The sequence below is a fragment of the Labrus bergylta genome, chromosome 13 (genome assembly GCF_963930695.1).
Source record: "Labrus bergylta chromosome 13, fLabBer1.1, whole genome shotgun sequence".
Taxonomy (NCBI): Eukaryota; Metazoa; Chordata; class Actinopteri; order Labriformes; family Labridae; genus Labrus; species Labrus bergylta.
The window spans coordinates 18,931,510-18,954,271 of record NC_089207.1 but is presented as its reverse complement, the minus strand read 5'-3'; the positions used below and the strand labels follow the sequence as shown (position 1 = coordinate 18,954,271).

The following is a 22,762-nucleotide window of genomic DNA, read 5'->3' as shown; positions in this document are numbered from 1 at the left end:
AGGCTGTTCCACGATGTGTACCTGTGCTTGTGCTTGGACTATACCGTGCTGTGCTTTGGGGGTGAAGCGTGCTTTGTGCACAGCACAGATTGCCTAGGGTGAGGGCACCTAAAGTCCCCATAACACCGAACTTTGAGAGTATCTAACTGCCGCGTCGTGTTTTAAGAGAAACAAAGAAGGCTGGGTGAGAAAAAACCCAGCAGCAACAAACAACACTCTCAAAGCAACTGGTGGTGCTCAGGTAGAATCCCAAGCTGACACCAGAAAAACACAGAGAACAGCTCACTATCTCTGGTGGTGAGATAAAGAGTCTGCACCGGGTTCGTGTTTACTTACAGTGTTTTATGTTTACAGTGACTTTCTGTCATGATTTGGTCTAGTTTAAGTTGTATATTTTGTATTTTCAGTATTTCCTGTTTTAGTAGTTCTTTTTTCCTACTTTAGTTTCTAGTGTTTTTATTTTGCTAATTTCTTATCCCAGTGTTCTGTGTTCTAGTGTGTATTGTCTACGTTGAGTTCTCTGTGTGTTTTGATTAATTTTGTAGTTGTCCTCAGTGTTTCTTGTCTTGTCTTTATTCCTGCCTCAGTGTGTTTCCCTCCAGTTTTGATTGCCCTGATTGTCCTCACCTGTGTTTTGTTGGTCTCACCTGTGTTTGATTACCCTGTCTATTTCATCTCTGTGTTTCTTCCCTCCTGTGTCATTGTTACATTTTCTCCTCGTCAATTGTCAGACGTTCCTCATGACTTGTTTTTTTTCTTTTGTGGATTTTTTGGTTTGGGCATTTTTCATAGTAAGTTTGTTTTGCCTTTTTGTTTAAAATAAATAGTTGTTTGTTTTTTTCTTAGTTTTTCCAGTTTGTGACAGCTTTCCAACACTAATTGGAAATGCCAATAAATGTGTAGGTGTTTTATGTTGTGAAGGGATGAGTCTGCCTAAAAGTATTTATGTAGACAATTTATTATTTGAGTGAATAAAATCAAGGTAAAATAAAGTTCCTGTTTCTGTGTGATTGATGGGAGTTCATCCAGAAGCTTGCTGCTATATTTATCCCCTCTACCTTAACAAAGCGTACTTCAGTCAGCTGTGGGCGTGACGTCAGATGGGGTCTACTCTGTGCCGGAGGGAGCAGTTTGAGAAAGGCCCCCTGAGTGACCCTGGTGTGATCTCCCTCACAAAGGTTTTTTTTTTTTCGTAAACGGTCCTAATTCAAAACAAGAAAGAAAAGAATCAGTTGCTCATGTTTAATTCATTTTTATTTCTCCTATACCCAGATGAAACACAGATTTCATTAAAACAAAAACAGCTTGACAAGTACATTCCCTTAATGAATAGTTGGAACTTGTGTGTTTGAGGCAGTGGATCCAGAAGTGCACTTAACATAACATCAATGTTTGTTTTTTTTAGCGTTGGTCGTTGTCATTTAAATACACACATCGCCATATGAGGCCTGTGCAAACATTGCTGTGGATTCTGTGAATGTAAAAAGTGAAGGGATGCTTCCAAAGAGATCAAGTGAGTTAAAGTATAAAATAATATAAATCAAACAAAGCGGATGTTTCTAAGTGAATGTGGAATGTAAAAAAAAACACAATATATAAAAAACTGCTTTGGATAATAGCAGTCCTGTGTGTAACAATGTATTGCTAACGCCTTTTCAAGATATTCATATATGATTCTTGTTTCATTCTTAAAACTGCATTTGTTTTTTAAAAATATGAAAACTTCTGTCATGGCTTTTTTCCAGGAAACTCAACTTTTAAAAAAAAACTGAATGGACTTCATGTACAACTCATCTGTAAAACAAACATACTATGTAGCACCAGAAGGTTAAAACAAATCATGCAGCAAATCTTGTTGCTTTCCTTCTTGTTGTGAAAAAATACTACTTCAAGAATTCTGGGGATAAAGTTCATTTTAGTGGAATCCAGTGCAGCCACCATTGCTTTGGTATTGCATCCTTAAATTATGGCCTCTTTGGATGTTTCTCCTCAGAATCCCCTGAACAGAGGTGAAAGCTGGCCATGGTGTCACTTTGGTCTTATGTTCTTATTGCAGCATGAACTCCTTGCTTCATGGGTGCTGGTGATGAATGACAGAGAAAAATAGTTTTTAACCATTTCATGTTTTTGGAGTCTCTGTAACATTGTCAACACACATTTCATAGATATCTACAATAAAATGAAAGATTTTTTTGCATAATCCAACTGGTGTCCAATGTGCACTTACTGACAGTTTTAATACAGATCCAAGAAGTTTTTTAAAAAAGTCTCAGTGCTCCCCAAAACATGTGTGTGAAGTTTCTTGTTCTAAATCCACTCTGATCCTGTATTTGAACATGTCTATGAACCCCTCTATTTCAGCCCTGCTCAGAACAGGCTGTTTCTGTGTCTGTACCTTTAAATGTAAATGAGCTGTGTCTGACCACGCCCCTCTCTGGAAGGGCTTGGGTGTCTCAGGCTTTCTCGCTCCATGTCCTATTGTTTACGGTGAGAAGGCAGACTCAGGGCAGAACAAACACCTAGCTGTGGGAGTGTCACCCATCTGGGGGAGGGGTTACTGCCCTTTGTGATGTCATGAAGGGAAAATCTCCAAACGGCCTGTTTAAGCACACATTTTCTGAAAAGTGGAGCAGGCAAAAGACGGAGAGGATGGACTTTTCTCATCATTGGAGGGTTTGTAGACAGACTAGGGACACCTATTAGTGTTCCAAAACATGGTAATAATGTGTGCATAATGTGTGACATTTAATGCCAGTTATGGTATAGACAAAAAGATGTCAAAAAAAAAAAATGACAGCAACATGATTACAACTCTCACTGAGCCCATCATTGTTCTGATTTCTTTTTTCTAGACGCTCATTAGATAAAGATGAGATGGGTCAGTCTTCATAAACATGACACCATGTGTGAGAACACTTTATGTGTTTGATATCTCTGTCTCTAGTTTGTCTTCTAATTTAGAGAGAAAGCACAAAGAAACAAACCAAAGAATAAGGTTAAGTTTCATTTTTGGTGGAATGCTTTATTGTGTGCACTCTTTTTCTCTCTCTCTCTATCTCTTCAAACCTATAATTTTCTTTTAATGATGATGATCTGCCTTCATAGATAAAGGCCAGGGATAGATTGTGCAGCAGTTTTTCAGCATGATTCACACTGTGCAATGTAAGTGCTGTAATTCCTCTCTGCTCCCTGGTGATGGTAATTGGGTGGTTGTTATACCGCATGCCAACTCATAAGAGCTTGTTTTGTTTGGCTTGTTTTATCAGAGAACTGCCAAACCAAAAGTAAACCGCACAAAAAAGATGTTGTTTTTCATGCTACTTATTTTTATGATGTTTAAGAGTGAAGGATAACTCCCCGTTACTGTGTACAGGCATTAACTGAGGAGACGATTACGATGAACAAAACAAGTACCTGGTTTTCCACAAGCCTTCACACACTGTTCATGTGTTTCGAAGCGATTCTGGTTTCCTCCGCAGCCTCCGTACCAGAAGCGTGTGCAGCTCTTGCTGGGAGCATCGAAGTGCCACTTGAGGACAAATTTGGCACAAGTTCCCTCCTCTTTGGGCAGCTTGCAGATGTCCACTGCTGAAGACACTGCTGTGAGGGAAGCTACAAAAAAATAAAAAACAATTAGGGAAAGCAAAGGAGCTCATGCAACTAGAAGAGAAGATACAAGTGCTACGGTGCCGTTCTTTAGTTTTATATTAGACTCTATATGTAAACAACATGAGGGGTCCAATCAGCAGTTAAAGCAACCTTCCCATTATAGCTTATAATGACGAGATAATGTGTTTGTGTGGTGGAAAGGAAATCAGTATGATGCTTACAAACGTTTAAAACAAAAAACAAAGAACAACCGCACTTCCAACGATAAGAGTTTGATTCCTCCATAATCACGAGACTTAGCATCTTGGGTCCAGAGTAAACTTTGTATTACTGGACATATCTTGTGCCAATTTTCTCAAACAATAACGAGGTCCTGACTATTTTATTTGTACGGGGCCAGCTGCCAAATAACAATCAAACAGTGAACAAGGATTTCCATTCATTTTCTCTGCGGTTATGACTTGGCTCGCTACTGTGACAGAAGCGTAACCTTCTCATTTTCCACGCTTGGCTTTCTCCTTGCTCTGTCTGTCATTAAGACCATCCATGGGGCAGTAGGGTTAATGTCAAGTGAATACAAAGCACTTATTGTTTTTGCAATGTGAGCAAAGTCAGCAGAAATTGATGTAACTCATACTATTGGTCACTTGGTGTCCATATGTCTGAAGGTGGTCTGAAATGTTTGATTGACATCATGCTTTGAGAATGGTCATTCACTCTTTTATACACTTCACGTGAAAGGGAATGTACTTTCTTCCCAATAGGCTAGCATTTGCACGCGCACACACACACACACACACACACACACACACACACACACACACACACACACACACACACACACACACACACACACACACACACACACACACACACACACACACACACACACACACACACACACACACACACACACACACACACACACACACACACTAGTTACATGTCTTTATAAAAAGGAGCAAGAAGGGAAGAAGCAGTTACATAATACTCTGAGTCTGAAGAAATGCGTCATTACTCAGGACTCACCGGGATCTGGGAGGATCTCCACCTGTTCAACCTGCTGCACATTTGGCTGAGGCTCTGGCACTGTGGAGAAAAAAAGGATGGTTTCAGCTGTAATGAACAGCTGCTAAAAACATAGGTTTATACTCTGAAGAGTGCCCAGTGAAATGTGGATATAAATGACCTCAGCAGTTTACACAGATGCAATTTTCATTATTCACATTGCCAGTGTGCTTCTCTTTTCCGATTATTCCTCCCAGACACACTAATCACTCCTCTTTGTTGAGAAAGTTGTTGCTCTCACGAGAAAGAATAATATGAGCACTTGAAACTCTTTGAAAAATCTCCAGCTTACAGAGATGGCAAAAGAATATTAAGCTCATCCTGTAAGACAGAATGGCACAGACTCTATAGTGCACATGCAACACTTTCTAGTGATCGTGTGTATGTAATACCTTCTCTTAAGCTCAGGAAATATTCTTGCGCTCACGGGACGGTTTATGGTGCGCACAAACAGAAAGTTTTCTGTGCACACCTACTTTTCTTCCGGTGTTTTAGCGTTTTAAAACATGATGTTCTCTAGATAACCCTCTAGCATAATTTGAGGATGCTGTCCTCTTGTTTAACTGTTAGGATGTGTCTTTGGACTCAGGAGAGGTATTATCAGGGGGTTCTGGAGTCCTCCTTGGGGTGGGAGTCAAAGGGTGATTGATGGTACTATATATACAGTTTATCTTTCACTGCCAAATCATTAACTGGTTTATGGACAAGCATGTTCACGCTTTTTGCCTTTTTTTTTTTTTTTTTAATCTGTTGTTCTACACACTGACATTTAGAAAACAGTCAATTGTTGTTTTTAGTTGTTTTGCTTGATATTCTCATTCATCTTAGACCATCACATCAGGGTTCGGTGCATCCCCTCAGATATCCTGTCACTGACAACCACTCACCTGATGACCTCATGCAGTTTTTCAAGCAGAGGGCCTCAGTGTCGAACCTATTCTCATTGCCTCCGCAACCTCCATACCAGAACTGTGTACAGATCCCGCTCTTTCTGTGAAAGAACCACTTAGCCTGATAGTCTTTGCACGGATTTCCAGCGTCAAAGTCAAGAGAGCATGGGTCTGCAAGTTCATTAACTAGAACATGCAAAAAACAAACAAACAAAAAACAAAAACAGCGATGAAGACATTCAAAGAGAGAGGATGCATTGTGTGAAGAATAAATGTACGACTACATATCATGAGGCATACAGAAGTTGTTGTGCGCTGTTAAAATAACTAACTGTTTATTGGAAAAGTGGTGCTGTTCAGAGCTGATAGGTCCATTCTGGTAGTTCAAGAAAAGGCATTCAATATAATGGCATTACATGCTACAAATGGCTTAGAGCTCTTGTATTATTATTATTTTAAACTTGACATTAAGTCAGTGGAAAGAAACAAAGGTTTAAATTAAAGGTTTTCACAGGTGAATTGAAAAGTTAGTCTGTTAAAACTGTAGCTTCTGGATATGTTAGTTTATTATGTGCTAGTAGAAATCCTGTTCATGCCCACAGTGGGGTATCAAAGTAAAACTCTCACTGACTTTTCAAATGTACAGTCAGTAAACAGTGGATCCTTTTAAGTCTCAGTTCTGCCTGAGTGTTTGTGTTTTCCATATGAAGCAGCAGCTGAGCTTCACTCATATGATAAATATATAGATTTCCTACATTTCTCCTAATTAGAGGCATTTTTCCCCAAAGTGACGCAGGCAGTGAAACCCTTGAACATTATTTGTCATCACTGAAAGATTAAATCTACGACCAAAGCCTCCATGAGTTTGTGCAGTTGATTTCACAACTCGTCCTGAATGACCCACAGCATGTTTTGGCATGCCCTAAGGAGCCGATCAATCTCACTTTTCTGTAGGATTTCAGTTGATCTGTTGCCACACGAGAGCAGAGCATGTTGAACCATCAGGTTTAATTTATAACACTCTGCCTTGGAATCCCAGCCAAAAACAACTTTATAGAGACTATTAGCATTAATGCACAAGGGAAATACACAAGTATTTAATGGATGTTTGCTGAAAGCTCAAAGAACATAACATTGCTTAATCCTTTTTTTGGATCTAATTGTGGCCTGTTGCTGTTATGTTGTCTTTAAGGCCAGAGGTCAGCTTTTTTATGTTCCACTCAGAGGCTAAATCATTATTGAAACTTTTTTTTTTTTCACGTAGCCCTCCCTCTCCAATTTGCAGCCCCCCCAAATCCTGCAGGTCCATAAATGACCAACTAAAGGACAAAGATGGTAAAATGTTACACGTAAACATGCATATAAATGCACAGTCACTTACCAGTTTCTGGTTTCTCTAATGGTGCTGTATTTACAGTGCTGGTTCCGGGGCTGGCTGGCCTTTGCTCCGTCTTAGGTGCTGATTCTGTCAAAGTGAAATCAGTAGTCATGGAACAGCTACTAATCACTGTAGTGTAAGATATTTGGGTTTTGACTTTGACATTTTATCTAACAGCAAATTTCCACAGCTTCCATTACTAAATCTAAAATGCATAAAAGAGCACCTGAATTACTACTCAGTGAATATTTTGACAGTTTTTGCTCCAAAACAATGATAAAATCCTATCTTCCTGTGGTCAAGTTACCATCACCATTTGTTATATGGCAAATAAAGTGTTGCTTATAGTTCTTCTAGATACCATGCCATCTTGTTTTAAACAAAGGAAACACAAATCATTTCTACAGAAACATTTCTGGACTCACTAGTGGTGACGATGCCTTTACGAGTGGAGACACTTTGACCCTCTGCTGTGTATGCAGTGACCACAGCATGGTAAGTTTGTGCGCTCTCTAAGTTGTCCACAGAGAGCTCTGTGCCTGAGACGTTGGTCTTCAGTGCCAAGGCATGGTCCTGCAACCGTGTCACGGCTACCTCAAAGTAGACGAAAAGCTTCGGGTCCGGGCTGCTCCATCGCAATTTCAAGCTGTTGGAGGTCACGTTGAAGACGTGAAGCTCGTCGAGATCTGAGGGGATGAGATGAAGGGGTGTCAAGGCAGAGTGAAGCATATTAAAATCATGTTTACAGCAAAGGTTAGCCAGCAGTAAGAGCTCAATTCCACCCATGTGTAGTTACTGTGGGTAAGACAAGACAAGGTGTAGAGTACGCACAGCAAAAGAAAATCTTACACGGGTGTGCTGATTAGAAAATCATAGAAAGTTAAGAATTTAAAAAGTATCCACCAAAGTATTAAAAGATCTCAGCAACTTTTCGATCTTGTTTCAATGTTTCGATCTTGAGATCATCAAGAAGAAGTTCTTGGTGACTGTAAAGTCTTGACAATGCCTGAAGAAGATCGGTGGTTTCGAAACATTGGTCTTGGAATTTAAGTTGCTGGCAGCTTTCAGTGTGCAGATCCTTTTATAATTCTGAACTCGGTAACTGTGCATAGCCTTAAAACTGCAACATGTAGTCCAAACCAATCATAGTCTCAAACTAACATCTAATACCAAAGAACTGGTAGTTAAAGTTTCTTTCAGTCTTACCATGGTGCTTTCTTTGATGGACTGCTTGGTGTTTGTCATGATGTTTCTGATGTTTCCTATAAATACACCAATAAATAAGGAATGAAACCATCAATATGTCCTAGAAAATGAACGGCAATCAATGAAGTGGCATAAAGATATCATGATGCGTACTCCTCTTGGTTTGATGCTGTGAAGGGGTTTTTCAGTGGCTGGTCATTCTGGAACCAGGTGCAGTTTTTGGAGACTTCAGGGGACAGGTAGAAAGCATTTTCAACTGAAAATAAACAGAACAGCACAAAGTATGTCACTCAGATTGGCTTGGTTTGACGTATGCATAATCTGTGTTAAGGTGACAATAGCAAACAAATAAGTGCACAAAAAGGGAACATAAAATGGATCTGTCTTCGACTTACTGCTGATATACTTTGGAAGCAGCTGGCCAAAGTTCTGAATGTGTTTGTCGTAAAAGTAGGAGATGCTGTCCAGCCGCTTGAAGAAGACATCTGAAGGCTCACTGACCATGCGAGACAAGACACGAGCATCTCTGGCACCTATATTCTCACCCACACCCAGGATGACCAGGAAGTAGCCTCTGCACTTGGCCTCAGTCGAGATACGCACCAGTCGCTCCTCTTCCTCTGCCACGCTGCCTGTCACAAAGAGTATCAGTACTCTCTTGGCGCGTTGGAGAGGAGCCTTCTCAAACACCTGCTCCAAAGTGGATTCGATAGCCGCCGCCAAAGCCCTGCCACCCTCTAGCTGAGGTGTCTTCTCCAGCAGAGCGTTGATGATATCCTGAGATGAGCTGTGCTCGGTCAAACCGATATCCACATGGATGGGCAAGCCAGTTTTGTTGCGGATAAACTCGTACGGTGCTTGCTGGATCACAGACACTCTGGCGTGGTGAGCAGATGAAGTCGGATTTGAGGCCACTTGTAGCTGCTCTACCATGTGAGCGATGTAACGCTTGATCTCTGTGAAGACTGTAGGGTAGGTAGACTCTGAGCTGTCCAAGATGAAGGCCATATCGATGTCAACATCTGATGTGGAAGACCTCCTATCTCGAGTGCTCAGTGGGGGAACATAGTCACAGATTTGGTCTGGAGAGCAGAGGTCTAGAAAAGAAAAACACATGATATAATATGTCTTTATTTTCCACATGGAGGTAACGTATCTCTAAGAATAAGAGTCCTTGGATTCCTTTTTATCCCCCTTGTTTTTTTTGTACATGACACACTTGATTGAAAGCAAACCAACATCACAATGTACATTTTTATTTTTCCAACATTGTATATTTGGAAATTGGACGCATTTAATAAATCTTAAAGATTGGTAAAATAAGGAAGAGTCTCAATTTTCTATAAAAAAACAAAGAAACAGAGGTCTTACCGAAGCAGATATGGCAGTTCATAATCTTTTGGAGGACTGTTTTGTATTGTGCACTTCCAGGGGCAGGAAGGACAATAACCTGGGCCAGTGCTGTGTTGTTTACCTGAAGAACAAAAAGAAGCAGAACATTTTAAAAATACATCACACCGCGGGGGAAAAGCACTGCCCTGCTCTTAAAATAAAATAAATCAACTAGTTCTCAAAGCACAAGTTAAAGGCTTGGTCATTTTTGAAAACTAGCATGATTTAGAAAGTAGCATTCCCTCAGTTCTCTATCTACACCCACCCCCTCCCCTCTGTGCTCCTTCAAAAGCCATGCCCCTCACTTACAGCATATTGCTTGCATTGTGTAGAAACTACATTGTCTCATGTGTCACTCAGCGTTAAGTAAACACTACACTTTATTATAACACTATTTTACCACTCACAATGGCCGACGGCAAACTCACAGTATAAACTCTGTCATCAGTGACACGTTTTGAGTGTGGGCTAGTGCACGTAAGGGGTAGAGCACGAGCAGGGAGACAGGGAGGCGTGATTAGTTCATCAGATTGGTACCTCGTGGCAGACATTGGTTGAAGTTTATACAGGCTTACAACTGCTACAGATGAAGGATTTTCTTTGTTCCTTTTTCAGAGCACATGAGTTATTAATTTCTGTCAGGACCTAAAGACAATTTCAACTGAAATCTTAGTGGATCTCAAAGTGGATCTGGAGAAAATTACCAAACCCTGCCTTTAATAGCCTATTTTTATGTAAATAAGTGATACTATGACAAATCTGTTTCTCTAATAAGAGCGCTCATAGCTTTATTATTAGCATCTTCAAAGAATGAATAGTTTCCAATGCACCATTATATGGATTGTCCTGTGTAGTCTACACTGATCATGTCAACTTTTCTATCTAACTGATTTCTCATGTGTCGAGTCTGGGCGTCAACATAAACTGGAAAAGTAGCCAATGTATTGATGTGCATCTCATGGTGAGACTAATGGCTATATCCATCCTTTATAACGTTGCCCCTTTGTATTTCTTTTTGAGAAAGACAGTGTCTCCTTTGATGTATCTGTGTTGTTTTACCTGCAGCGCTCTGCTGAGTGCTCTGTCATCCCGGCTGACCAAGAACAGCGTTGCGATTCCAGCGTCATGGAGGCGAATCGCTGCATTAGTAACTGCCTGTGCCTGTCCCGCTGTGCCACCAACAAAGAAGACGGCAACCTTCCTCATAAGGAAACCACTGCGCACTCTCTTGAAGGTGTTCTGGGCCACAAAGCTCATGGCCATTTCCAAGTTGCGTTGCTTCTTGGTCTGCAGGGTCTGCAGTCCTTCGATGTGACGCACCAGGGCCCGTTTCTTCATGGCATCAGCAAACCGAACCTCCGTGGTCACCTCGTTGTTGTACAAGGTCAAAGCAACACGAGCTCCTCTGGGACAGTTGCTCTCAGCGATGGTGATGTCTTTGACCAGACTCAGGACTGTGTCACGCATGGTGTTAAAGTATTGGCGGCTACTTGTCTCAGAGACATCCAGGGCAAAAGCCAGCTCAGTGGGGTAGAGCGGGCATTCCTGCTTACCTAATGATGAACACATGGAGAATTGTTTCTTTGTGCACAAGTAGATCAGAACATAAACAGTCATTCAATTGGTTATAATGTCATCAACACTATTATTAGGTACTCACCGAAACAGCAAGCTGATGAACAAAAAGGGGATAGGAAATGTAGTTAAACGTTTAAAAAATATTTACTTTCATTCACATTTAAAGATATTTTTGATCATTCTCAAATCACACTTACGACAGTTGTCCCGGATTTTCTTGACCAGGTCACATTGCTGAAGAAAAAAAGACAAAACATTTTAAACATTTTCACCCCAGACTAATCCCACTGATATTATTTTTCTCTTGTTAATACGAAAGGGTTATTAAACATCCTGATGATTGACACATACCACAACACCGGGTCCTCTTGGTCCCTTCTGACCCTGTAGAGAAGAATAATAGTTGAGTTAAGAGTTGCACCAGCTGGCTGACAATCCAAAAAGACACTACCGTTATTTCTTCAGTGATGGGAATCAATGAGAGGATACACATAAAAACATGTCTGAAGGTAGTTTTTATTCTTAATCACAACAACACATATTATGCTATAATGTTACATGTTATGGGCCATTGTGTAAGATATCTTCAAAGATATCGTCAAATATCCAAGCTATCATTTTGTCAAACTTTTACAAACTAACAATGTGTCACTGCAGAAAATACTCTATCATATATAATATAAGTGTTATAGTGACCCATGATACTCTATTATCTTTATGGACAGCTTATATCCGCAGCCACATGTCCGATGTGTCCATGGGCAAAAAACGTAATCCCATATTGCTCCTGCTGCTTCATCGGCTCTGTGTTAATGTGTATGAATGGATTAGTTACTTCTGATGGTCTCACTACACAGCAGCCTCTACCATCAGTGTGTGAATGTGTAGGTGTGACCTGTAGTGTGAAAGCGCTTTGAGTAGTCAGAGAAAAGCGCTATTTAGGCTTAAGCTCAAGTTCATTTACCAATACCACTTATATGCAACGGGGGAGAATATTAGTTACTTACGTAAGGTCCAGAATATCCAACTTCTCCCTTCTGTCCAGGTGTACCAATATTTCCAGAAACACCCTGAAATAAAAAATAAGCTGTCAGAAGTAATAAGTATATAGTTTCCCGCTTCTTCATCAGCTGTGTATGAATGTGTATGAATAGGATTAGTTACTTCTGATGGTCACTTTGCATAGTAACCTCTACCATCAGGGTGTGAATGTGTAGGTGTGACATGCGGTATAAAAGCCCTTTGAGTAGTCAGAAGACTAGAAATGCTCAAACTACTCAAATCCATTTACCATTTACCATGTGTGCATTTATGCTTTAAAGCAAAGTGTGATAATGAGTGTTAAAGATACCAAAAAGTATGCACTGTCTCATTCAATATACACAGTTTCATATTTATCAAATCTAATTGGGCTCTGAAAACCTACCCTCTGTCCACGGTTTCCTCTGGGTCCAGGTCCGCCAGTGGTACCAATGTCACCAGCTGCTCCCTAAAATTCAGAGATAATTCATGTAAATGTCAAAAATCGAAAGCATGTCATTATAGATTGCATCATTTGAGTTTTTCCTTTTACCTTCAGTCCTGGGAATCCTGGGAAGCCCTCATCACCCTGTAGAGGATATGATGCAATTTTTGTTAATTTTTTTGACATACATGTGACATGAATCAAGTTTTGTGACTACACATGCCACTGGGAGATGCTTGTTGTTGCCATGTGTGACTTGTGAAATTACTAAAGTCAGCAATGTGTAACGGTTGTATGAAAATTAACTTCTAATTGGCCAGAAAACAGGTGTGTCCCATTCTTGTCAGGCCGAGTTCATCAGTTTAGTGTCGCCAGGAGGCAGTATCTCTTGATGTCTGTGCTTCTTGCAGTGTGTGTGTATTGGATTGTGTTTCCATTGGGTGAAGATGTTTTCATGATTTTCTTGTTCTTTTTCCGCTTGCATGTGCTTTTAAGTTAGTGTGAATTGAGCTCTCAGGGCCACCGTATCTCAACAACTGTTTAATAATATATATATATAATATAACTGTTTTTATTTTTATTTTCAGTGACTTTTACATTCTCTAAATCGAAATTTCTAAACACAACAAAATATCTGAAGGCAAAATCAAATGTATCCTTCAAACTAATCAAAACATCTTCTGTCTACAATATTTACATTAAAATACTTTATTGTACTTGCCTTTCTTCCTTTAGGCCCTGAAACACCCATGCCATCTCTACCATCCTCACCCTATAAAAAATAGAAAATGACTCGATAAGTCAGCAACAAACATTCTTCATACTGAAAGTGAAACATGCAATACACCCTCCCCCACTTCGTGTACCAACATCAATGTCACACACTATCTTAAAAAAACAGCACATGATCTCAGATATGAAACAAAGTAAGTCCTGCTGTAAACCCCACATGACACTTCAAAGGTCTTCTTTCCATGAGGACAATTATAAAAAAAATCATCTGTTAAAGTTTCATAGACATTTGGTTTCATTAAACAACAGAAGTAACAATGCATCTCTGATATTCATATGAAGTAGAACAATCTTATTTTGCTAGTTTTTCACCATCTTTACATCAGGGTAATACAAAGAAGATGTGGATTCATTCTTACAGGCTCTCCACGGGGACCAAGAGGTCCAATAACACCCTTAGGTCCTGGTTCTCCTGGTTCCCCCTACAAATGCACAGAGACACAGAGAAGGTGACATAAAGAGGTAAAGATTCAACTACATGTCAATGATTTTCATAAAGAGCTAAATGTTTCTTTAAACTTTTAGGTCAGTTTCCATAGATTTAATTACAATCATGTGTTTTTATTGTAGCCGATCTCAAGCAGAGTCTTAATGTTTTTCTTATAGTGCTCCCATGTTTGCTCAAATAGACTACACGTGTGTGTCCAGTAATGTGAGAGAGAACTGGGATCAGGAATGTGTGTTTAGTGTTAGACTGTAAGTGGTGGAGAATTGCATTGCACTCATTGTACCTTGCGGCCAAGAGCTCCACGTCTTCCTTTTTCTCCAGCGGGACCTGGGGTACCTCCGGGACCCTAAAATAAAAGTTGAAATTAGGATAAAAGAAAAGTTAGAAGCTTTTGTCAAAATTGATCTTATGCATTTTTGTCTCTCAATGTTGCAAATGAGACAGGAAGACAACATCTCATTCACAAAGCACATATAAAGGGTTAAATGCTTCTTTCAATTCACCACACAGCAAATAGTGTCTCCATGCTCTGGTGCTGTTTTGCAAGTATTTAAATGAGCCACTATGCTTATCTTAGGGGCCAAATTGACCCATTTCCAGGGGCGTGTCCAGACCTTTTTTCAACTGTGGTGGGCCAACTGGGGCACTCAGTTATGCAGGGGTGGCATGAAGTTTGTTGGCCCACACACGCAAATTTATTTCATTTTTTTACCCTTTTTAACCCCACTAATGATATGTATCTGTAAGTAACAGTGACATATAAATGTTCTTGGCTTGATTCGGTAACTAAGATGTGCAAAGTCACAATTTAAAGTACGAAGGAAATTGCATTCAAACTCGTGTACACTGTCTAACTCACAAAAATACATTTATTGCCAAGTAGGTCCATTGCAAATTAGACAGTATGCACAAGTTGTTGTTGGGAAATTTGTATGAAAAAACCAAAGTATGCCTGTTGAAAACCGCGAAAATAGTTGATTCCATCTTAAGCCCCACCTCTGATTAGCCAAATAGCCAATCATAGATTTGGAATTTGGGGTGGCACCTGGGGTTGGCCAATCAGATTCTAAGGGGGGGCCAATGTCACCCCTCTGGACACGCCCCTGCACCTTTCTATGAAAATGAGCCTGACTGCAAAAAATGTCGAATAATAAAATGAATACTGTCTGCTGAGACAAGGTGGTCAGTGTGCAACAATATTTTTAAGGTGAAAATAACTAAACCTTTCCAGTGATCATGACAATAATTCCATCTTTAGTATGAGTATGTATGTTTTTGACTTAAGTTTTGTTTCTGTACTTGCAGCATGTTTGATGCTTATGCAGTTGTTTTGCCTATTTGCAGTGCGTTTCATTTCTTGTGGGAGATATGAACAGCTCATCTCCTTAAAAGTCCATTCTTAGTAACTAAGCTGTGCTTTATATGTTGCAGATATTGCAAACATTAAATGCATAAATTTGGTGCACTTACCCTTGGTCCAGGGTTTCCATCTTCTCCTCTGGGTCCTGGTGCACCATTTGGTCCTGGTGGGCCCTTAAAAAAAGCCGTACCAGAGAGTGTCTTACACATGAAAGCTGAACTTCCAACTCACAAGCAAAGAATGTCGGCTCATTTCTACTTGTATAAGAACGACATTCACAGTCCATTCATAACAATATGTCATGTTGCAAATGCAGCAAAGATAAGTATTAACAGGAATGACAAACTTACTCTAGATCCAGCAATTCCAGGCTCTCCCTGAACGCCATCACCACCGGGCTTGCCAGGAGTTCCCTTTAATAACAAATGTAATTATTGTATACAATATTTTCTGCAGTAAGTGATGAATGATTTATGCTATAAACCAGGAAAAGACTTACAGCCAGTCCAGGTGAGCCTCTTCTGCCATCAGATCCCTAATGGGGTGGATGCAAAGATAAGTGTTAATTAAGATAAAGCAGTGGGAAGTATGTTTCTATCAATAGTTTACAAATAGAAAAATGATTTACCCTTCTTCCAAGTTCACCGGGGCCGCCCCTCTTTCCATCCTCACCAGGCTCTCCCTATGAGTTCACAGCAGAAACAACAGTGAAATCAAACCCAAACAAATATGTAATGCTAAACTGCTAATAGAATAATAAATTACTGTAAATGCATTTGTGAGATTTCTTTTTTTTTTTTACTACTGCAATTAAATGTGTGAAGAGGGATTTTACCGCAGGTCCTGCATCACCGGGGTCTCCTTTAGGTCCTGGACGGTTGTTATCTAGTCCACTTGTACCCTATCGGACAGAAATAACTTTTTCAAATATTTTTCTACTTCCAGCTGCATGTTAACACATTCATATAATACGTAACTAAACAATTGTCTGGAGGAGAAATGGTGATTCTTCCAGATAAAACAGACAGAATGTAAATAAAAAACAATGTAAACGATTCACAAGAAAAATTGACCTGAAATAAATGTTGTTTTATTAACTTAAAGGTTAAAAAAAGGGGGCTTGGAAAAGTAGTTAAAACTATTTTATAAAAAAATATGATAATGCACTTCACAGGTTAAAAAAAAACAAAAATAAAAATGAATGTGATTATGTGATATTAATGGGAAACTACAATCTGGGCTTTGTTGACACTGCTCATCAGTCACCCAGCTAGTTTATCTGCCTTAAAAAAGACAGAGTCCAGCTTTTTCTTTCTTAGAGGGCAACAATCCATAATAAAGATAATCTGAAAACAAATTTATTCAAGTTTAGTTGAATAGATTCAAAATGAAAACATTGAAACCATAACTGAATATTTGGCAATGATGCTTCCTGGAATACACATGAGACCCAACCTATCATTAACAAAGACAAAAATGAAAGAACAGCTCATTCTTTTGTTGGTAACGTGTAAGGATTTTTTTATTCATTGACCAAGACCAGAGTACACTAAAGAACAAAATAAAAGCTTGCACATTTTTTCCTTTTATGGCCCAAATAGTTTTGTGACTTCAGTGGTGAATTGTAAAAAATGTGGGGTAAAAGAAAGTTAACTTCTTCCATTCCTATACAAATAGGAATCTAAGGGGAACAGTGAGCTACTGTTAAACATTTTGACTTTAATTACATTAAATTACTACTGCTAACACTAGCCTCTTAAGCACTGGTCCACAACCTCAAGTCTGGGCCCACAAGGAGTAGCCCCAGAGAACTTTGGGGGATCGAGAGTCTTTGTCTGCTCCGAGGTTGTCAACATGTTATTTGCATAAATTAATGAAACTCATGATAACACTCTAACTGTGTAGATTATTCAATGGTCTTTTTATATGAACAAATAAGTGTAGGCCTTTTCCATTGGGATTGTATCAAAGGAATGAATTAAAAGTAATTTTAATTAGTGACAGCAATGTATCACTTTTTTCATGAAGTGCTGTGAGGGGGAGGCAGCTTTTAAAAAAAATAGATATAAATAGGTGGGTGGGGCTCCAAGTGAAAAGGGTTAGGAATCATTGCACAAAAGAGCGGGAAAATGTAACCCAACGATTCTCTAATCACTTGTTAAAAACCTTTTTAAAAGATTAATTCAAAAACAATTTTCCTGACTTCCAATCTGACATGCACAGCTGTGTATGCACAAACACTCAGCAATGAATGCACACGGTGTTGCTATGCTTTAGTCTAGATCTGTTCAGATATCCATGTATTTAAAAAATGTACCTTTACAAATGGCTTTCAATCAAAACAGTAAATGGCCCTAAAACCAGTCATGGCCATCCCGTCTTCAGTACATACTAAATTCAGCAGCCAGAGTTTTAACAAAGAGATGGCTTCACTCCAATTCTTGTTTCCTTACACCTGCTCCCAGTCAAGCTAAGGATTGATTTTAAAATACTGTTGACTGTGTGTTCAAAGTGTTAAGAGGACTTGCCCCTGCTTACCTTTCAGAACTCCTATCCCCATATCAGCTAGTAAGAGATCAAAGGTCATCTACACAAAACCTTCTGTCTATGCCGATATCCAGAACAAGGTGTTATGGGGATCGAGCTTTTTCTGTTGCTGGACCAAAACTGTGGAACTCTCTAACCCCAAACGTCCAACTCTCATCCGCTATTGGTGTTTTTAAGAATCACCATAAAACATATTTCTACTCTACTGCCTTCAATCTTCAATAACTTGCTTGTCAAGCTCAGGGATCCACAACTCTGTAAGTTTTGTGTTACACTGTATCTAATTGTTACTTGTTCTTTCATTTTGATTGTTGTTCTTGTCTGTTACTTTCTGATGCTTGTTTTTTTTTTGTCTATCTGCGCTGTTCAGCACTTTGGATCGACTGTGTTTTGTGTATATAAGTGCTGTATATATAAATAAATAAAGAGTTGAGTCCTCATCATACTCACAGGGTCTCCTCTGATTCCCACTTCTCCTCTATCTCCTCCGTGCCCTTTGATACCTTTGGGACCCTGAAAGCAATAAAGGTGTTTAGTTAGCATTTATCAGCACTCAACATAAAAAAGTGAAAATTAAACCCACTCTTCTTCCGGGATTTCCTCTGTCTCCTGAGGATCCAGCCACTCCACTTTTTCCCTGAAAGCAAACAGCAGATTTCAATTAAAGCCACCCATCGTGCATAAATCAGAGTGCTTGCCACAAGACTTCAGACAAGATGTAATATAACACATACCTCTTCTCCATTGATTCCATCGAGCCCAATTTCTCCAAATTCACCCTGCAACATGATGTAAGTGGTTTAGGTTATCATGGCAAAAGTCTGTATTTAGACAGCTTTATCTAGGAGTAAAAAAAACAAGAATAACACGCACCTTTTCTCCTGAATAGCCACGAGACCCCTGAACAGTGGGAAACAAAAATAGTGTTATAACATTATATTTAATTTAAAAGATGTTTACAATTTAAAGTCGGAAATGTTTAATATAACATCTTTACCTTGAGACCTCTCTGTCCAGGACATCCCTGGAAACCTTGAGTTCCATTCACACCAGGAGGACCTCTCTCTCCCTGTCATCACACAATAAAGACAATGAATGAACATGACTGGAGGAGTTTAAAATGAACAAACATGATGTGGTTTAATTTGAGAACAATGTCGTTATACAGCAGTTTTAGATCTGGGCATGTGACTGCAAAAGTGTGTAAGAGAAATAATGTCAGGCTGTGAAAGCATTCAAACATACAGGTCCACCCTCATCTCCTGGATGTCCTTGGCTTCCTGCAGATCCTGGACCACCCTGAAAGACAACACAACACAGTATTATCACATGAAAGTCTTTGTATTAGTTTGCATACATCAAACATCTATAAATGTTTTTTGACATGGGATACCTTAGATCCTGGGAGTCCAACTGCTCCTCTGTCTCCTCTGGTGCCGGTACATTTGCATGGCACGCCACAGCAGTCCCTCTCTGCAATGTTGTCCTGTGCAGACAAGAAGAAGAACAATATTGTTTCATCTAAAAGGGGGGGGGGGAGAAACTCATAATAGTATTCTGTCTAACTGGTTAGTACTCACCAGTTCTTCCATTAGCTCATAGTCCAAGTCCATGATATTGACCCGTAGAGGTCTGGTGTACCTGAATCCACGACCAAATTCTAACGACACAGCCTCCTCAAATTTGGGCACCCGCTCCAGCCCAACTAGGATGAAACTGTTCACTCCTGTTTCGGACACACAAGATTTTACAAACACAGCCTAATCCTCCTTTTTTTGTTTCAAAAAGCTTTCAGAGTTTCACAAAGGTTTAAGTACAGCCTACAGCCTGTCACCAAGGATCTTTTTCAACAGATTTATCTTTTTACCTGATTGACGAAGCTCCTCCACTCGACTTTTAATTTCTGCATATGGGGCATCAAGACCATCAGTCAGATGAATGACAACCTTTGGGATAAAGACAATTTAGTTTCACATGTCCTTACATTTTCCTATGATAAATATGCATGTTGTATTTAGGGATTTCATGAAAAACTCTTATAGACTTATAAAATGTTTTTCTAATAGATGTAGTCATCTGAGTCTGAATTGATCATTTTATCTTTATAGACCTTATTAGACTAAAAATTATTATTATTTCTGCTCTATATTTTATCATCTACTTGATCCAAATATTGGAGGTCTTGATTCAAAACTATTAAAATGTTTTTGCGACATGATATGAATTAAATACAAGCTGGGAAATTTAAGACTTAACTGAGATGCTATGCACAAGAATATAGATAAATATCAGTCAATGGTTTCCTCAACTAGACAGTTATCAAATGTAATTTTGGCCTTATCAATGTGTGTTTGACCTGCCATCATCAAAAGGGATAAAAAATTAGAAGCTTCTAGCTAAATCTTTTTACACTGCCTTATGATGAAAGATAAAAAGCGTTATCAGAGAATTTGTTTGAAAATAATTTGTCAGACCATGTGTGACAATTTGGATTCCCTCATACAGTCCCTTACTGACTGGGATGACAGCAAAATGCAATAGTATAGATATACAACGCAAGCTGTTATAACGAAGGGCAAATATGCAACACCAACAGAAGGTGGAATACAGGACAGCTCAATTTTGACTATTAACAATCTTTAAAAAGCTCAGAATGGCTCATTGTCATCTCGTGATATCTTTAGTTTGAACTTTTTCAGAAACCAACCTTGACAACATTATCCTGTCTGGCTTTGAATCTGTTGGTGTAAGCTGTGATTGTCCTGCCGTCAAGGACAAATGGACCACTACTTCGCAGGGCTCTGAAGCCCTCAAAGAGCTGATCAGCATTGTCTGTGAAGTCCAGCTGGGTGAGTTTAGAGGTGGAGTCCATGGCCAACATGCCAACTTGCACAGAGGGAATCTGCCCTGATGAGCAACTTATTCCTGCCATTTTGGAGATTCTCTGCAGGATACCACCCATCTTGCTCTGGAGGTTGGTCTGAGCACTGAAGACATTCTGGGCAGAAACATCAAAGCCCACCAACACCTCAATGTTGCAGGCTGTAAAACAGAGGGCAGTTTTAACTAAGTGAACTTTTGCAACAAACATCTTAACACTCAACCAATAGATTCAAAGATGTTAGTGAAATGTGAAAAGCTTAGCAATATGGTCGTCAGGGCAAATGTTACTTTGTCTTTTACCTTTAGGAGCTTCATCTAAACCAACACACAGCTTCCCCTTCACTTCATCATCCAGAGTCTCCAGGATTTGCTCGTTGAGTTCGGACAGTTCCTGGAAGGTGCTGGATCGAGCGACAGTGGAGGACTCGCTTGCAAGGTCTTCTAATTCATTTGCAGTGTCTCCCACTCCCACCGCAAAAATCCTCACACCCTTTTTCTTCAGACCAAGGGCTGCTGTTTTGCCGTCATCAGCCATGCGCCCTCCATTGATAACCATCAGGATCTGAGGAGCACCCTCATCCATCCTACTGCCTTTTTCTTTGGTGAAGTACACATCTTGAACATGGCGAATAGCTGCACCAGTGTTGAGTCTTTGTCCACCTTTGTACTCTGTTCGGAGAATGGCGTCCATAATGTCTTGCCTGTTTTTGTAAGTGTTGAGGTAGAAGGTGTCTGTCACATCTGCAGCATAATGTGCCAGACCAATTTGCAGGTTGTCTCTTTCAGTGAAGAACAGATCGACCAGGTTGTTGATAAAATTCATCACTTCATCGAAGTTGGCTCTGCCCAAGTTGATGGAGCCATCCACTAAAAACACAATATCTGCCTTTTTGGGAGGAGGCAAGCCTAATGCTAGGGGAGGGAAGATGAGATATCGAAAACACACAGGTAAAGAAGGATGAAAAGAGAAAAAGTGACTCATTAGATTTCATGCTTTCTAAGACTATTATTAATGTGTATATATATGTGTAAGTATGAATGACTTACTAGGATCCTCATAATCAGGGGTTATTTCCTTAGGGAGACTTCCACTCAACCTGGCAATTAACTTGCTATTGATTCCTGGCAGACCTGGGAATGATGCGACCTGAAGGACATCCTCTGGGGTTGTTGCAATTTGCGTAAGCTGCTTAGTGTTAGCACCACCAGTACCAACACCAATGCAATTGACCCGGGACCCCTTTAGCAGAGGTCCATAGATGGAAACATCTTGGGGAGAACGTCCACCTGTGAGAACCACGAGATGCTGGGAGGCGTCAGACAGACGGACGCCTGCTGAGGGCTTTAACTCATTCTGAATGACGTACTCAATAGCGTCAGCCAAATTTGATGACCGGCCACCCATCTGACGAAGCATTTTGATAGCAGAGGTAACAGCTTGTTTGCTGTTGTATGAGTTAAGAGAGAACTCAGTTTTAGCTCTGTCTCCATACTGGACAACAGCCACACGCACTCGATCAGGTTGCACGTCAAGTTGTTGAACAATGTTGAGGATGAAGTCACGGATATGAGCAATGCCAGCAGGGCCTGTAGTTTCTGAGCCATCAATGAGGAAGATAATATCCTTTTTCCCAAGATCTAGGGTTTCTGCAAATAAGGGACGTACAAGAAAAAATAAATCTACATTATTTGAATTTTAGCACTGAAAGACATGTGCACCATTTTTTTTTTTACCATTGTAAAATAACTTTACAACAGTATGTACATCTTTTATATTGTAATGTCTAGTGAAATGTACCAGTATGTTATTGTGGTTGCTTGACATTATATCTAATTGTTAATAACATGTATAACTTACAAGTAGTTCCTATCCTATTCCTATCAGTGCATCACCAGTGCAACATTATTATTTTAAGGAATATGTAAGAAATAAAAACAACAATTCTTAGAAGCAAATGATGCATATGTTTATCGCTTTAAGATTTTAAAACATATGACTTAAATATTGAGCATAGACCATTAAGAATGTGTGGTATCATAAATAATGTGGTGACAGAGATATGTTTTTTTTTCTTGAAGGCCACCATGTATTTGAATGTATGATTTTCCTAGGTCTCTCTTGTTAAATACTTTTTAAATCCAAATT

The 22,762-nt window shown here is 39.6% G+C and overlaps 1 protein-coding gene across 4 annotated transcripts in view; it reads right to left on the bottom strand.

The window, feature by feature from the left end:
• Positions 1 to 1,236: 1,236 nt before the first annotated feature.
• Positions 1,237 to 22,762, bottom strand: part of LOC109983488 (collagen alpha-3(VI) chain) — a 117,110-nt gene continuing 95,584 nt past the window's right edge. For 3 of the 4 annotated variants that reach the window (XM_065961890.1, XM_065961891.1, XM_029277215.2), the window contains 37 exons: positions 21,664 to 22,263; positions 20,917 to 21,528; positions 20,441 to 20,775; positions 19,601 to 19,679; positions 19,314 to 19,459; positions 19,127 to 19,219; positions 18,979 to 19,032; positions 18,731 to 18,802; positions 18,607 to 18,633; positions 18,468 to 18,512; positions 18,317 to 18,370; positions 18,184 to 18,246; positions 16,022 to 16,087; positions 15,815 to 15,868; positions 15,686 to 15,721; positions 15,537 to 15,599; positions 15,297 to 15,359; positions 14,110 to 14,172; positions 13,738 to 13,800; positions 13,308 to 13,358; positions 12,695 to 12,730; positions 12,548 to 12,610; positions 12,129 to 12,191; positions 11,473 to 11,505; positions 11,319 to 11,355; positions 11,204 to 11,215; positions 10,603 to 11,096; positions 9,523 to 9,625; positions 8,547 to 9,248; positions 8,305 to 8,407; positions 8,152 to 8,207; positions 7,371 to 7,631; positions 6,949 to 7,032; positions 5,565 to 5,753; positions 4,639 to 4,698; positions 3,415 to 3,612; positions 1,237 to 2,080 (listed from right to left, as the gene is read on the bottom strand). In XM_065961890.1, the coding sequence (XP_065817962.1) occupies positions 2,040 to 2,080; positions 3,415 to 3,612; positions 4,639 to 4,698; positions 5,565 to 5,753; positions 6,949 to 7,032; positions 7,371 to 7,631; positions 8,152 to 8,207; positions 8,305 to 8,407; positions 8,547 to 9,248; positions 9,523 to 9,625; positions 10,603 to 11,096; positions 11,204 to 11,215; positions 11,319 to 11,355; positions 11,473 to 11,505; positions 12,129 to 12,191; positions 12,548 to 12,610; positions 12,695 to 12,730; positions 13,308 to 13,358; positions 13,738 to 13,800; positions 14,110 to 14,172; positions 15,297 to 15,359; positions 15,537 to 15,599; positions 15,686 to 15,721; positions 15,815 to 15,868; positions 16,022 to 16,087; positions 18,184 to 18,246; positions 18,317 to 18,370; positions 18,468 to 18,512; positions 18,607 to 18,633; positions 18,731 to 18,802; positions 18,979 to 19,032; positions 19,127 to 19,219; positions 19,314 to 19,459; positions 19,601 to 19,679; positions 20,441 to 20,775; positions 20,917 to 21,528; positions 21,664 to 22,263 (5,174 nt within the window). In that variant the 3' untranslated portion in view covers positions 1,237 to 2,039. The remainder of the gene's footprint in view (positions 2,081 to 3,414; positions 3,613 to 4,638; positions 4,699 to 5,564; positions 5,754 to 6,948; positions 7,033 to 7,370; positions 7,632 to 8,151; positions 8,208 to 8,304; positions 8,408 to 8,546; positions 9,249 to 9,522; positions 9,626 to 10,602; positions 11,097 to 11,203; positions 11,216 to 11,318; positions 11,356 to 11,472; positions 11,506 to 12,128; positions 12,192 to 12,547; positions 12,611 to 12,694; positions 12,731 to 13,307; positions 13,359 to 13,737; positions 13,801 to 14,109; positions 14,173 to 15,296; positions 15,360 to 15,536; positions 15,600 to 15,685; positions 15,722 to 15,814; positions 15,869 to 16,021; positions 16,088 to 18,183; positions 18,247 to 18,316; positions 18,371 to 18,467; positions 18,513 to 18,606; positions 18,634 to 18,730; positions 18,803 to 18,978; positions 19,033 to 19,126; positions 19,220 to 19,313; positions 19,460 to 19,600; positions 19,680 to 20,440; positions 20,776 to 20,916; positions 21,529 to 21,663; positions 22,264 to 22,762) is intronic. The other variant, XM_065961889.1, reaches the window with a different exon arrangement.